Here is a 17,311-nt window from a genome sequence, read left to right on the forward strand (position 1 = left end):
AAGATGGGAAGTTATATTGAGGACATTGAACACACTTCTCAGAATATTATTCTCAATTCTGAGATGTTCTGTGGTGTATGCACGGAGATCCAGTCAGATGAAGGAATGCAGATAGAAATCAATTTTATTTCTTAATAGCAGATGGAAAAACAAAAAATGAATAAAATATTTTGGAATATTCAGAATTCAGAGTTTAATAAGGAAAATAAACATAAGTTAAAAATCACTTTTAATATCGGAGTAAAATATTCTCGCCTAAGGCTAATAAAGCGGACGAGAGCTCTCTTGCAGTGCAGCAAGAGTGTGAGAAGGAGAGAGATTTGAGAGACTAGCTAAACAAGAAACATGGAAACACACTTCTTAAACATGAGTTTGATCAGATAAGCAAGGGCAAGTTCCTTTAAGTAACGCCTCTTGGGGCCCACAGCTGTAAAACTAGATAGTTTTGACATCTTTGGGGCATAAGAACAGACAAACATCTTGCTAGACAACACACATGATGGAAAATTCTGGTATTATGCCTCAAGAGACAGTACTTATGCAGATTAGTATATCTAAATTTTTCGGGCATTGTAGTCGTGGCATTAAAATATACTATACACTTACAGAAAAACAACTTGTTCCAGCAGTTATTGGAAATTTGCTTACATCTTCAGAACAAAAGGTACAGTCAAAAATATAGATCCACCATTGATACTATTTGAGAAGCAAAACCATCAAAGGAAACAGATGATAAATCAACACAAGAAGATATGATTGAGTATTGTTGTAGCAGATTCAAAGTTTCTCGGTCTTTTCAGTTTTCGGGTCTCAAGAAAGTTCGAGGGCTCAGAAGAATTTGTTTTATTGAGCAAGCAATAAAGTGAGATGCCAGCTGTTCATCTTGCCATACCTTTTTCTTATCGCTAGGGATCCAATGGAGACCTTTAGCTATCTTTTCTTTTCGCCTCTTCTCTTAGTTTTGCCACAATTAAAAATAACTCCACCTACTTTCTATTGGTGGAAAATCTCTTTCCAAATCATCTTATATAACCTTTTCCAGTGCTTTTTCAGCCTCATCATTAGATTAATGTACAGCATTTTGGTCCTGTGCTTGATAGCTACATCAGCATAGACTTTTTACATGACAAATGAAATTCCCTAATACTATATGATAAAATATGTTTGATTATATTATATTTATTTTTCTTTTCTGTTGCACCAGTTTTATAGAAACACATGCATTTCTTCAAGACACAAATGGCACAAATGGCGGTGATAAATAGCCTCGATGGGGGTTGGGCGCAACACTCCTCAGCTGATGGTGATGATCGTCTCAACCACCTGAAGTGAGAAGTAGTTCTCACTAGTGCTGGCGCCTTTTGCCGCTAATTACTCTTTCATATGCGAATGAGCCGCAGGATCTGCACATTGACGGGTATTTTACATGATAGATAGATCTGCGCATGATTATTCGTATTCTCGAATCGATACAACCATTTAATTTGGTAATTTGACTTGCTTATTGTTAGGCTGCGGGGCACAACGTAACACGGGGCTAGTTGTAACACACTTGTTTTAAATACTTCCACACATGCTAGCATGCTGCATGACGAAACTTGGTGTATTTACTAGTTGCCATATCAACACTATAGCCTAGAGAAAAAATTGCGCCAGAATATTTTTTTATTTGGTAAGATATCCATAGACATTTATTAAACCATAACAAAATTAGGCTACATTTCTTAAGTTAATTTTTCATCTTTATTTTTTGTATTTATTTAAAATTATTTTAATCTCCAATATGTTATTTAACAGTTGAGATAGTTAATGCTTCGCTAACTAGCAGAAGACACTAGCAGGGTTTAAATCCCAGTTGTGCAGGCGGGACATGTTGTCACACTGCGTTACACTGTGCCCCTATTAGAAATATGCTATTATATTCTATACTTTTATTAATTTTATTGAGAAAACATGAGAAAAAGGTGAATAAAGACTGAGAGTCAATGTTCAGAAATGACTAATTATTTATTTGTTTTGAACTATGCTGTATAGCTGTGTTTTCCAGTGTTCGTAGTCAAAACTCAAAAATGAGTTTATATTTAATTATTAAAAATTGCCATTATTTTATATGAACAAGTTTTTTAATTGTATTTAGAAAATATTTTAGTTTGTCTTGTATATTTTTTTTATTAGATCCCCTCACGTTACAATGTACCCCACCTATGCATTTCACTTCCATTCTTTCGGGGTATATCAAGAAAAAAGTATATACTGTATTAATAAAACAAAACTACATAATTGTACTAGACATGTGAGAAATTAATGAGAAAAAAAAAAAAATCAAATACTCTGAACCATAAGGAGATTTACACAAACTGAGAAAGTCAAAAAGCGTTACTTTGTGCCCCACTCTCATTAAAAACTGATTATTACTGATGAAGTAGAATCTTTTGTTTGATCATTTAATCAAATCTAACCAATCATATCTTAAGGAATCATATAGTTTGTTGTGTTTACTATTATTAGCATCTGAAATGTATGTTTAATGCTCTTTTCACCTGTTATTCTTGATGTCTCTATGTAGTTGATTTAGGTTGACCTTTTGTTCTTTCTGTAGAGGTGAGCAGAAGTCTAAAGTTTCGAATAGATAGACTTATTAAAGTGCTGAGATGTAATTTTAAATACCATGTCTGCAGAGGAAACATCTAGTATGAGGAAAGGGGACAAAAGCAGCGTGTGCGTATGGATTGAGACTAACAATTTTTATCACATATGGTCCAGAATGATATGACAAACTTTCAATGTACTTTCACCCCAGGGGCCTCAAAACCACAAAGGCCAGATAGGTAATCTCGTATCTTTGTCTGGTGGGCCTACATACGTTTTATTTATTACATATTGCTCTTTTCCATATCTGTTTTTTATATCATCATATACACTCTGTATGCATGTATTTCATCTTGGAAAGCAGGATGGAATGGAGATTTTTCCATAAAAGGACTTATATATAATGTAATGTATATTCTTATTGGATGATCACTACACCACTCCTTGAAAATGTATAAAAGCTTGTTGAATTTATTTTAAGGTGTAAGCTATATATGTTGATGCTTAAACATCTTCCCTCAGCTGAATCATTCCTGACTGAAATAAAGAAAAGCTCTAACAAATATTAATGAAACATACCATTCTCCATAAACATATTTATATTACTATTTGAACTTAGCTTCATTTCCTTATGTTTATGTTCATTATACTGAGTTTTCCATTAAGACACTAAAATCAAAGTTATCAGATTCAGGAGTGAACAATCCACACATCCTCACACAAGTGATCCATCTGTGTAACTGCTACATAGACCACAGCAATCTGATGACATAAACGCTGTGTTAAAGAGGCTTTAGTCGTCTTTATTTATGGTACACGTAGAGATGTTATTTTAGCGCTGGAATTCAGGTTGGTCATAAAATCCGAGTGACAGGACACTGGTCTGTCTGATCCAGGAACAGTGTTTGGAACATGTGGTCGTAAAAGCTGGGATGATAACGACAGGCCCGCTCACAGTCTGGGCTGAAATTCACCTCCAGTATCTGAGGCTGCATCACACGTTCTCCTGAAAAAAGAAAAATCACACGAGTTCTGCAATTTAACCGATGTGAGTCCTTTGCGTTTTCAAATACAAGGAAGTTCCACTTCTTTTCCCATGACACATGTCCTCATGTCCTCGCTCTGAATTTATTTTGACTCAGGGTCACCATGTTTCGTTTATGTCCATTATGTTACCACTACAAAACAAGGCAATTCAAATCTCAGAGGCAAATTATTTTCTGCTGATTACACGTGCACCGAGACTAAATAACACCTTCATGGCTTTTTTATTGTACTCCTCTCCAAAACAAAAATCTAAGTAAAAGGTGTTCTAATCTGAACTTATGTAGCATGCATATAGGGGAGTGTGTTGAGCGTCTATAGGATTTACCTCCCACCGTCTGGTCCCATTTCAGCATGAGGTCGATGGCGTATATGGCTCTGGAGGAGGGGTACGCACAGATCCCGTATGGAGCAGGACGGCAGGAAGCTGCCTGGAAGAGCTCCGAGAACGATTTAAAGATATCTGCCTGCAACAAACAACATTCAAAAGAACAACAAATAACTTTGCACAACAACTTTGACTTTGATTGGTTAATTTGTTACCAGTGGTATACCATGTCATAAAAGGATATGACAAACTGTACTTTCACCCTGGCGACCTCTAAACCACAAAGGGCAGATATCTGATATTGCATTTGTGTCTGGTGAGGTTATCCTGTTGCGAATGGCAATTGAAAGAGGAACTTGGCATTGCTCGTCTAAATTAACTGTATATAAAGGAAGACCTCAGAGACCTCGGCTCCTTTGCAACCTGACTTTCAGAAAGAGAGATCTCTTGACAACTTTGCTTTACTATAGGCAAGAATTATATTTTATTTAGAAGTATTAGAAGTTATGTTTCTTTATTGAACACTTACTCATGATTATGGATGAAATATTATTATTTCTAATTTATTATTTGATCATCTGCTGCTAAGAAATATAAACTGATTTTATCACCTGACTGGATCTCCTTGCATTAGTACTGATCCCTTATTGAGCGAGTATAATACATTTATAAGAAAATGTGATTTAATCAGTTGTTTTTAATTCTTTCGTCTCTTCTAGAAGTACTATATAATTTACACGCACTCAAGTATGCACATATTGTCACGTTCACTGATGATTTAAGTGCTTAAGGTCACAGGTTAAGGTCAGAGAGACTCTCTAGTTTCTTCCCTTTCGAAGACGTTAATCATTCTATTGAAGAAAGAACCATGTGAATGTTCACAGGAATCTGCTGTTTCGGTAAAAGGGCAGATAACAGCAACTGTCTGGAGTAACTTAACCTTGAGAGAGAGTTGTGGGTTTCTCTTCCTCCCTAAATGCTTAAATCTTAAATGTTGAGGTTAGCTGGTAGCCTGATATGAAAACATCGGAAATGAGCAGCTGTGTTGAACATCTCCTGACTCAGATAAACACTGTCTTTGTTCATGACCACTCCTCAAGCCACAATTGGCCCGCTTTGGACTAAGTTATACAGCGGGTCAAAACCCCCCCTTGAGAAGGCCCAAACAAGCCCAGGAAGTGACAGTGGAAACACGACTGGAGGCGGGGACTAATTTCATAGATCCGCATATACTAAATGAAGCAAGGGTGTAGAGTTACATTTAAGCTATTTTAAGGCTTTTTTTTTTAACAGGAAAAAACGTTTAAATATGCAATTGTGATTATCAAAGATTAGTTTTATTGGATACAATTATTGACTGCAGGGGTACTTTAAAACGTTCATAAACAGAAGAATTAGGATGTGAAACCTGAAGTGGGAACACTGTGTAGGTTACAAATAGAAAGGAGTGTAAGAGATCTGTGTATGAGTAACCAAACCTGAGACTATTTCACAACAGGACCACTGTATGGAAAATTTGAAGTGCATAAAGCCATACCTCAACCTGTTTCCATGGATACTGTGGATACTGGCTCTCAAACATAGGGATAAATTCATCATAGTGAATCTGATGGGAAACAAAAACATCTAAGTCATCTGAGATCAACCTTACAGACCTAAGCATATAGCCTAAGCAGAGTTTTTGTACTTGTTTGAGCTGCACATCTTTGGCGTAGTTCATCACTGTGTAGTGTTTTTGATAGTCGTCAAAGTGATCCAGCGAGAAAGGTCTGGACAGAAAGACAAGCACTGTAATGCAGGCGATGTATGAAAATATGCAGACATGGTGTTGTATGATTAATGTAAATGCATAGACAGGTTTACTGATATCATGACGAACTAAAAGTACAAATAAAACACAAACAATCATATATCATCAAATATCACATTCTTATTTTTCAATACCTTTATACTTTCATTCTTTCACTTTTTCTCATTCATCAAGCTAAATTCCTGTTGGTTATCAGCAACACATTGTGAGCATCAGGACATTCAGATCTGTTATCTCCCTGACCTTTAGGTGACCTGGTTTCCCACTGTTTATGGAGCTATTTCGACTGCAATAAAATACTTAGCCACATGCCATTTATACTGAATGATTTGTTCTGGACAAAGGGTTTTCAGATATGGGTTACACTTTATTTTAAGGTGTCATTGTTACAGTGTAATTATATATCTAAATACTGAGTAATATTAAGCAACTACATGTACTTACTAGGGATGTCCCGATCCGATCCACGGCATCGGTATCGTGCCGATACTGGCCCAAAACGCTAGATCGGATATCGGAGGGGAGAAAAAAAATTATCCGATACCAATGATCCGATACCCATTAGGGGTGGAACGGTATGTATTCTTACTGAACGTACGTTCGGTGCATGGATTTACACAGAGAATACACGGTATAAAAATAAATAAATCTCGCGTGCACATTAATTAATGTAATACGGAACTAACGTTACTGTTAGATACGCGCATATGCGGGTTCTTTAGGGACACCTAATCTGTAGCCCCGCCTTAGCTCTGAACGCGCGTCTATTGCTTCAAACGCTCACTTTATCATTATACGCGCGCGGCGCGTCCTATTCGCTTTGGACGCGCAAATGGATTCAAACTGTTCAAGCATCGAACTAGACGCGAAAGACGCAAATTTGACGCCCTATTCGCGTTTGGTGTGAACGCAGCAAAATTAACAGGCAGGCTATCGGATTGATATCGGTATCGGCAAATAGCCAAAGCTGCGGCATAGGTATCGGAAGTGAAAAAGTGGTATCGGGACATCCCTAGTACTTACTATAGGGTTAGGGTAGGATTAGGATTTAGTTGAGGGTTAGTTGCATGTAATTATGCATAATTTACTGGTAAGTAATTTAAGTACATGTAGGATATGTAACAAGGACACTGTAAAATAAAGTGTTACCCAGATATGTCAAAAGGATGTGGAAAGTGTGTGGAGGTTTACTTGTTGGCAAACCGCAGCCAGAACACGTCATATGCATAAAGACGCAGAGGTTCCACAGAGCGCAGCAGCACCATGTAGCGGATGTCAAACTTCACCATGCCCACCTCATCTCTGTGAAACAGCACAGGGTCCTCCAAATACTTACTCACCACCTGAGAGAGACACACACAGGTTAAGCCCTCATGGGTGTGAAGGAACATAATGTCATCAGATGTCATTGCTTTTGTAATTTTCACAGACATGTACATCAAATCACACTAGGCTCTGTTCACAACGCCAGTTTTGGAGTTTGTTTTGAGTCTCTTTGAGTTTGGAGTTTTGAGTCTCGAGTCTCGAAATGTCGTCGGTGTATGAATGAGTGAATGAATGGGTGAATGTGAGGCAATATGTAAAGTGCTTTGGTGGCCATGGGTCTGTTGAAAGCGCTATATAAATGCAGTCCATTTACCATTGTACTATTTACTTTAGATACGTCAAGAGTCCAATCGAGCCGCGAGTTCATCTGTCAAATCGTCTATACCTGACAGCAGCTTTTATATCTGGGTGGAGAGCGGAGCATTTAAGAGTGCGTGTCGAACACAAAACTGACGGCAGCAGCTCTGGTAGAGAACAGTGACTGGATCTAAAATCTTCAGATAACACACAGCTCATATCTCCATTGCTGTAAGTTACCAAAACCACATATGAAAACCTGCAACACATGGTAAACGCATTTGTGCAGCGCAGACTTCTGTTGACTTGATCTTTCTGTTGACTTGTGTACTTACATTATCTTAAATGTTTCCAACAATATTTAAATCCAGAGAAATTTGCAATTTCGCAGCTCTCAGTAGAAACACAGTGCGCTTCCTGAAAAAATGAGGAAGTAGAAGTTGTCCAAGCCGACGACCTCTGGTAGCCTCTAGCAAGCTAGTTTTGCACATTTGTGATGGACTACAATTAATAAGTATCATTTGCTACGGGATCTGTCGCCAAAGATACATCTTTGTAATTGTTTTGAACAAGTGACCTTGTGGTGGATTTTTAATAAACTGTATATTAAACTAAACATGTTTCTAACATCTAACCTTATTTCTCTTTTTAGGTCTAACATGATAACACTTTGAAACACAATGTACTAAAACGTTCGGTCCTGTTTTTGAATGTTGTATGTTGTGTTGCCATGCCCATTTTACTTTGGTTGTGTGAGTGCATAAATAGCAAATACTGTATGGGAATTGAAACTAGACAGATGACTAAATTTGAACCAATCAAATTGTGGGGAAATTATGTAATGCAGCATGCCATTTTTACCATACCTCCTTATTCTATAAAAACTGTTGTATTCTTTTAGCTGGTGGGATTCTCAATGGAATTTGTCTGAGATCCTCCGGCCTTGCTTCTTCTTGGGGAAAATTCTCTGAGAACTGCTCGAGAGATCCTCCGGCCGTGATTAAAGCATTTAAAGGACATTTGCTGAGGTCTGTTTGTCGATTATTCCTGCGCAGGAAGTAAGCTAGTTACGGGAACAGGTATTAGCACCCAGCCGACGCCGATGTGTAGACGCGCTAGGGTATTGGATTAGACTCAGCCGCCGTCGATGTGTAGACACGCTAAAGTATAAGATTAGACTCAGCCGCCGTCGATGTGTAGACACGTTAGAGTATAAGATTAGACTCAGCCGCCGTCGATGTGTAGACACGTTAGAGTATAAGATTAGACTCAGCCGCCGTCGATGTGTAGACGCGCTAGAGTATAAAATTAGACTCAGCCGCCGTCGATGTGTAGACGCGCTAGGGTATTGGATTAGACTCAGCCGCCGTCGATGTGTAGATGCGCTAGAGTATAAGATTAGACTCAGCCGACGCCGATGTGTAGACGCGCTAGAGTATAAGATTAGACTCAGCCGCCGTCGATGTGTAGACACGCTAGAGTATAAGATTAGACTCAGCCGCCGTCGATGTGTAGACGCGCTAGGGTATTGGATTAGACTCAGCCGCCGTCGATGTGTAGACGCGCTAGAGTATAAATATTATAGGCCCAGGTAGACTTAGGTCAGATGAGATGGGACTTAGTTAGGTTTAGGGTAAAATCTACGACAACCTCTAGGGGTGAAACTTGCATACTATGCCTTTAATGTATCCTTGCTAAATAAAAGTATTAATTTCCAATTATCATACACAACAACTAAGAACAAACATAGAAAAGCATGGTAGCACTTTACTATAAGGTTTGCTATGAGAGATGCCTTTTTGATTAAAACAAAATAAGTGGTTTTAAATGATGTAATGGCGCTTTTCCACTGCATGGTACGGTACGGCTCGGTTCGGTACGGCACGCTTTGGCGCTTTTCCACTGCATGGTACGGTACGGCTCGGTTCGGTACGGCACGCTTATGGCGCATTTCCACTGCATGGTACGGTACGGTACGGCTCGCTTCGGCTCGCTTTAAATGGTACCACCTCTGTTGAGGTTCCAAGCGTACCGTACCGGTACTAAAATGTGACGTGAAAACACTGAAGATCACTGATTAGTCAGACAGAATCGTCACTACCAGTGTCATTGTATTTGCGACAGGAGACCATGCACGAGACAAACCCGCTAGATTTAAATAGCCAGTAGACAACAGCCAACGCTGTAGTGTCTTGCAGTTAAAAAGTTTCTTGTAAACTGTTTCTTGCAGTCAGGGGCGGCGCCGGATAATTTTTAACGCATGTGCTGAGGGCACACACACACATATGTGTGTGTATGTATATATATATATATATATATATATATATATATATATATATATATATATATATATATATATATATATATATATATAATTAATAAATGAGAAAAACTTGGCCACAAAATATTTAATATTCAATTATTTTAATGATCACAATTAAAGTTTTAATTTTATTAAATTGAACAAGCGCAAAATTCAGCATTCAATCAAATATTCAAAAAGACTTAATAATAATGTTATTTCTCTCAGAATATGGCGATCGTCAACTTCATCTTTGCCAGACACTGACAGAAAACACTATTTTATAAATAAAATCAGTGCACGCGTCCCCGGATTTACAAACGCACATCTTGCTTGTTGCACGCACATTATGTCGAAATAACGAGATATTATGTTGAAATAACATTATTATTATTAAGTCTTTTTGAATATTTGATTGAATGCTGAATTTTGCGCTTGTTCAATTTAATAAAATTAGGCCTATATATAGCCTATATATATATATAGCCTACTATTAATAAATGAGCAAAAATTGGCCACAAATTATTTAATATTCAATTATTTTAATGATCACAATTAAAGTTTTAATTTTATTAAAACGCGTGCACTGATTTTTATTTATAAAATAGTGTTTTCTGTCAGTGTCTGTGCATGGCAAAGATGAAGTTGACGATGCACATAATGGATTACATAAGAGAGTAGCCTATTTCTTTTTGTTTTGAATTATTTCGTTTAAAGACATTTCAAGCTTTGTGTATTTGAGGATGAGATGCGCTCCAGTTAACGTACAATGCAAGTGACCGCTCGGGCGCCTCAATGGTTAAATTGTCTATTTTGCATCTTATTCAATCCAGGCAATTGTTTGATGAAAAAATTATTAAAATTAAGATACAATTTATACAAAACGAAATTCACTTTAAAGAAAACAAAGTGAACAAAACTTAATGAAGTGGTCAAAATTATGTCTGACTCGCTCCATGTCTCTCTACTCGTCTCGTGCTGTTCACTTTTCATAATCAACATAGGCAGATGGAAAAAAATAACATAACATTAACATTAAATGCGCTTTTTTAATGGCAGTAGTTTAAAACAGTAGGCTACATTAGGCCTAGACTCTAGCCTGGGTGCCAGCCCGAACCCCGCCCACAACATTTTTTGGTCGGGAAGTTCGGTCTGGACTCGCTCCGTTGAGGAGCTATTATGCCCGAACAAAAATTGTTCGGACCAATCAAATTGTCAGGGCGGGCTTTATACGATGATGGACAGATGAGCAACGGTAACGTAATCATCCACGTCACCAAAGAGCGCTTGATTTGAATTAGTTTACAACAAAGACGACTGCTGCTGGAGAATTGAGATTTCACTAGTTCCCATTTACAAATAAGTCGATAGAATAAATGCGTATATGACGTGCTGTCCAAGGAGAGGGCTGTGGGCTCGGTAGCCATACTCCCCCGTATTCCTGGTTGTGAGAGAACAAGACAAGAGTGAGGATTCGGGGTGGTGGAGGGATGCTGAAAAACTGTCAAGGAGTGTTAGGTAAGTTTACAGAGTGAATATGCTTCCTCATGCTTATAGATAGGGTAACGTTAGACATGGTATTGTTTGATGACAAGTTGATATTGGATTGATTATTTGTACGTGCTCCTCCCGAACTTTGTTTATGAAACATCATGTGTAGATTCCGCCATCGCGTCTGTTATAGAAGATATCGACAGCGCATTCATTTTAAAAGAGGAACAGAGAGCCGCGACATTTTGTTGGTTGAAAATATGAATGAAGAACATGCGTCATTTACTCCGTTGCTCTGATTGGTTGTAGGTCTATCCAATTGAGTGCAGAGTTTTTTTTTTTCCTGCTTCGGTTGAGACACACCCCATAATCAAATCTCTATGGAGAAGTATCAGACTCACATTCTGACTAGAATCTGAGTATGACAACGTCAGGCTACCTAGACTCTCTATTTGTAAAGATTGCTGCACATTCATTTAATTCTGAATTTTGCACACACAAGTTGAAAGGCATTTGTTCAAATCAAGTTCACGGATAATTGTGCGTGCATTTATTAATCATTATGATACTAAAATCATAAAGTAGGCTATGCTATGTACAAAAAATCAGATGAGCCCAGAATATGAACGCAACGTTTAATTACACGTTAAAAATTTTCCTTCCATATAGTAAACCATTATAAGAACGTTTTTTAACGTAATTTAATTTAAAAACATCCACATGCCGAGAATCAAGAGCACCATCCCCTGTGTTGTGCGTTTGAAATGTGGCGCGTTTACGATGATGTCATGGCAGTAGAGGCGGCAACTATAACGATCAGTCCCACCCATTTTGAAGCGGTACTAACTGCAATGGAAAAGCAACCGAGCTAAAGCGAACCGAACCGTGCCGTACCGAGTCGAGTCGTACCACGCAGTGGAAAAGCGAAGCGAGCCGAACCGTTCCGCGCCGAGTCGAACCGTACCGAGCCGAACCGTGCCGTACCATGCAGTGGAAAAGCGCCATAAGAAATGCTCTAAACATTATATAAGCAGTGCTATTGGCTTAAAGAAATGATTAAACATTATTTGCTTAATTTGAAAGTCACAGTCTAAGTGACTTCCTTTGTTTGTAATATAGATATAAATGTTTCCAGCTTTCTACAATGTTGCTGATAGGGCACAGGGGGTAAATATGAAGTGTGAAAACCACAAGCAAAAAATAATGTCGTCAAAGAATACAGAGGAAAGAAAAAAAAAAAAAGTAGGCGACAAGGAAAGAACACCTGGTGGGTCAGAAAAAAGTTTCAGAGAATGATTCTATTATAAAAGGAACAGAATAGCAAGAGCCTTTTCTTTTCTTTTTGCATAGCTGATTTTATGCTGTAATTTCATTATTTTGCAATAAATGTGAAGTAGTTCATTCTTCCTCAGGTCTGAGTGGAGGAGTTGTTTTGTCTCCAGGTTTTGTTTCAGTGTCGTGGGAATATTTGAGGCTGTGCATTCCAGCTATGTCCAAAAGACATTTAACCCTGACGGGGGAGAAGATACTGTTTTCTTGGTCTGCCCGAAGGGACCATTCATTGTTTTATAACGCATGTGACAGAGGCTAAGCCTTCAGGGAGACTCTTAGAGAGGGGAACTCCAGAAAAGAAGGCTGGTAGTAAGTCATGGGGTGGCTGGAGTACAACAGGCCATCTTTTGTGCTGCTCTTTTAATAGACCACGGCAGATTGAATTATTGACAGCGTGTTGAATGGATCGTTATCAAGCTAATTAGGTCAGGAGCTAATTACCCTCCTCCATCCCCAGCTCCTCCTCTCGTCCAGTCAGGATTTGGCATTCTGATTGCCCTTGAATCAGAATAAAATCTCGAATTATGTTGTACTTTAAAATCTCGAATTAATGATATCTGCTTACATTTATGTTGGTTCTGTTCTGTTTACCCAAAGGGGGGTTATCGCTGCTCTCTCTGCTCTTATCCATGATAGGCTGCATGGATGCGCAAGGAGTTCTTGCCCAGAGAGCGGAACCATACCGCCAATCAAAACTGTATGCTAATTGTCAATCGCATTTAACGATAGTGGTCCTGACAGAATTATTTTCTATGTAATTCTGTGGGCGCTGACTCAGTACAGAAAGTGGGATAACAGGCTTGTGTGTGTGTGTGTGTGTGTGTGTGTGTATGTATACCTTTGGGGTGCTCTCTCGCTGTCTGATTATGTAGTTGAGGTTGTTCGTGATGTGTGTGTCCAGACCGCGGGCCAGGTTCCAAGGTTTGCAGATCCAGTGGTTTTCCAGTCCTCTGAAATTATCATTGACAAACATTATACACTACTATAATAATAGACAACACGTAAGCTTGATATTTCAGACCTCATCTTAGGACCATCCTTTATGCAGAATGTCATATTAGACTAAAAGAGATTTATAATGTTAATTTGCTTTGTATCCAGTGATGGAAATTTCTTGATGGAGAGAGAAATGTTTTCTTTAAAAACAGTGTATGGAAATTGTGAGAAGATTGTTAAAGAATACTGATACGATCAGTAACTGTAACAATACAGATATTTAAAGCTTCTGTCACTAGACCAGTGTGTTGTGATTGGTCAACCGCTTCCAGCGTGTTTCAGAAATGTCACGCCCCCTTACCATAACGGTGAGTTTTAACACAATACTTTAGCAACTCAACCAGGCCTCACATCATTATTTGACCTTTTCCATGGGCAGGAATTATTTAAATGAGGGATAATATGATATGTACGTTCCCGGAAGAAAACTCAAGACTACAATTGAGGCGTTTTTGTGCTTTATAACTTTGTAGGCCTTTTTATGCTCAAACAGCGACATTACACTAAAGAAAGTAGAAGATGTAAAACAGCATAAAGGGTCCTCTTCAATATATTATTCTAAAATGTTACATTTACTATAGTTAATATTGTATATAATCTACTATTATTAGTAATTATAAATATGACTAAGGATATTAAGGGCCTCAGATAACTGGACACAAGTTCCCTGCTCATCATGCCCTTGGTAGAAGACTCAGATATTGCTTGCCCAGCCTTTTTTAGTCACTGTTCAGCTACAAAATAATGTTTCTTGTGTATAGGCTTGCACTTGCAGCGTCATCTCTTCTCAACCTGGCCTTACATGAGATCACAACAATAGCAAACCATAACCATCCAATCCAATCAATTCCTGATGGGGAAAAAAAACAAGATCTTCAAGAAGATCTTCTTGAAAAAGTCAAGAACATCAGATCTTCTCTGTTCGAGAAGCCGTTTCAAGTGACAAAATAGGGAAGGAAAGACTATCGCAACTCCCTTTTCATGCTGATTTTAAGTTTCATCCTTATGTCGAAATTTCAAAAAGTATTGTGCATTATTTAGGAAGTTCAAAAGACCATCTTACAACAGCCACAAAAGGAAGTGGAGCAAGAGTATGCTTTAATTAGATCCGTCGTATGATTAAGAAGTCTAGACTTTTGGAAGTGGCTAACAATGGGAAACTGTTGATGTGCAGTCAAATAGAAGGAAATTTATTCTGTGCAACTATGTAATATTTAAATATAAATGTGTGTGCGTTTTTCTGTTCAGGCAGTCGCGCTGTTTCCACGAATGAATAGACTCCCAGCCGTTTCTCTTTTTCCCTAGCACGTTTAGTCTGATTACATAGTGTGAGAGAATTACCACAATCCGTTACAAATGAGTTTTGCAGCACTATGATCGGACAGACGCTCACCTCTCCTGTCTTTGTAAGTAATGTCTGACAAACTGAGGCAGCTCAGTCTGTAGGTTAAAGGTCTTGGGGAGCCACGGAGCCCCCTGACCTCCCCTGGCTCTCCATGCCACAGATGCCAGGCAGTCTTTAGTGGTCAGCACCGTCTCACAGGGGAACTGGTTGAGCAGGACATGAGGCCGTTCCTCACTCAGTTTCCTATTAGTCAGTTGAGCAAACAAAAGTATTTAAGTGAAACAAGAAAAGTGACAGATCACCAATTGGGCAACAGGTTTTGCCCAAATTGTGGAACATTTGGGGACCATACGTCCTCAACAAGGATAAAAACCTGAAACCGCCCACCATCAAGTAAAACAAAGTAAAAATAGCTTAATGAACAATGTCTTGATTAAAATTCAAAATTGCAAAAAAGGTTTGCATGAGGGTTAGGTTCAGGGATAGGGCTGAAGTGTGCGTGTGTGTAAATCTGCTCACCGATAATCTCGGATATGGGAGAAGGTCCAGATTACGTCAGCCTCTTCCTCGTTTTCAGTGAATTGGAAACGTGGATGTTTCAGATGGTCTAAAACCTGCTTCATCTCAGTGTAGACCCTGATTTGTGCATACAGGAAAAGACTAAGTGAATACTATTGGAATATTTCAGAACATAAATTAATCAGGTATGATCAATGTGAATATAGCCATTTATGATGAGTTACTCTATTATAGTCATGTTTTTGACTGTGTGTGTGTGTGTGTGTGCAGAGGCCTGTAAGAGAATGCAATGTGCTCAATATGAGACACTCATACACTCGCACACATTGCCTGATACCCCTGAGGTGTCAGAAATTTGTCAATCTTAATACCATACACAATACAGACACACTGCAAACAGATGTTCAGCTAAGATACAATCAGCATGTCCATTTATTCTAAAAATTTTGAACTCTTTGTGGTCTGTCTGGTGGTACATACTGTAATGGAAAAATTGGATTTTCATTGATTCTCAGTAGATATTACAAAGGAATGTGAGTCACATGTTTATATTGTTTGTAGTGTGGTATGGTAACGGGAAACATATGTATGTGAACAGGAACTTTATGTATGTTTGTAGACTTGTGGAAGTGCAGGAGTGAGACATTTGGTGTCAGCTGGGAAGGGACCTTTGACCCCAGAGGTCTTAAGGATCAGCTAGTGATGAATCGAAGCATATGCAACAGTGGGTCCATTATCTATGGAATGTGTGGCGGAAAGAAGCCCTGCTGAATAAGAGCTTCCCAGCTCTTCCTGTCTGTGTCTCACTCACCCTACAGCGTAACTTCTGTGTGGTGACTGGGCCTTCTTGCAAGAAGAAATACTTTTTAAAGACAATTTGATTCAGAGTGTCTCTTACGCAGTGATGAGGGTTTAATATGATTTTTTGCCACCACAAAACCTCTTTAAGACAGTAAAAACAGCAAGTACAAAAGGTACGGATTTCACCTTAAAGGCAGGGTAGGTAATCATTTTTCTAAAAAAAAAAAACATTCCAAATTTGTTTAAACTGTCTTTATATACCAATACATAATTAAAATGTAAGTACTCTGAAAAAGAAAATATAAAAATCAAGTGACTGTAGACCTTTTAATCTGCAATAAACACAGCTCATTATTTCCATTCACTCCACCCCCTCCCTTCTGAGCTCCTTCCAAAGCCACGCCCCCAAAACACATGAACGCGCGACGCCAAACGCTCAGGCTGGAACAAGACGCATTTATTACCTGAGACGAGTGGAGAGGAAGGAGCGCAGTACATACAGTGACATCATGTCAGAATCACATGTAATAAAATACCTAACTTTATCACTATGAATATAAACAAATAAGATTTCTTTTAGTACTCACTATCAAGCTAGCATATCGATAATGGTAAAGTTTCATTCGGTAACGAGCTATATTTATAAGGCAAAACTAAAAACAGGTTGCATTGATACACGTTTTTCCATTACCATCAGTTACACTGTGATGAAGATGAATTTTGTGTAAGATTCATAACATATACGGTGTTTTGCATGTAAGAGTTTCCATGATGAAAACATTGTTGACTCTAATGAAGACTAACGTACACTCCGAGTCCGGAGACAAGTACCGCATCGTCGGTTCGAGGACAGGTCCGGGGTTGAGGGCGAAGCAGAGGAGGTCGTTCAAGAGTGCGGGCAGGGTCCGAGGAAGTAGTTTTTGCCTTGTTTGCCTTCGCTGACTGCATATGCAGATGCTTTGAGCTGAATATTTCCGGGAACGGTGACATGTGATGAGTGCACGCAGGGCAGCGCGAGCAATGGGGCTCGGGGCGGGCACGAGACATGAAGGCATCTGATTGGTTCTTTACATTCGCACCGAATGGCAGTGATTGGTCAGAGTTTTTACTGTCCTGCAGCTGCTACAGAGG

The 17,311-nt window shown here is 38.7% G+C and overlaps 1 protein-coding gene across 1 annotated transcript in view; it reads right to left on the reverse strand.

Moving 5' to 3' along the window:
* Positions 1-3,376: 3,376 nt before the first annotated feature.
* ttll12 (tubulin tyrosine ligase-like family, member 12) overlaps positions 3,377-17,311 on the reverse strand; it is a 45,655-nt gene continuing 31,720 nt past the window's right edge. Inside the window, exons 7-14 of the mRNA XM_084407479.1 lie at positions 15,380-15,496; positions 14,909-15,103; positions 13,358-13,469; positions 6,963-7,114; positions 5,649-5,730; positions 5,499-5,567; positions 3,962-4,100; positions 3,377-3,595 (exon numbers count right to left, since the gene is read on the reverse strand). Coding sequence (XP_084263605.1) covers positions 3,444-3,595; positions 3,962-4,100; positions 5,499-5,567; positions 5,649-5,730; positions 6,963-7,114; positions 13,358-13,469; positions 14,909-15,103; positions 15,380-15,496 — 1,018 coding nt within the window. The 3' untranslated portion in view covers positions 3,377-3,443. The remainder of the gene's footprint in view (positions 3,596-3,961; positions 4,101-5,498; positions 5,568-5,648; positions 5,731-6,962; positions 7,115-13,357; positions 13,470-14,908; positions 15,104-15,379; positions 15,497-17,311) is intronic.

The sequence above is a fragment of the Rutilus rutilus genome (genome assembly GCF_951802725.1).
Source record: "Rutilus rutilus genome assembly, chromosome: 4".
NCBI classification, from domain to species: Eukaryota; Metazoa; Chordata; class Actinopteri; order Cypriniformes; family Leuciscidae; genus Rutilus; species Rutilus rutilus.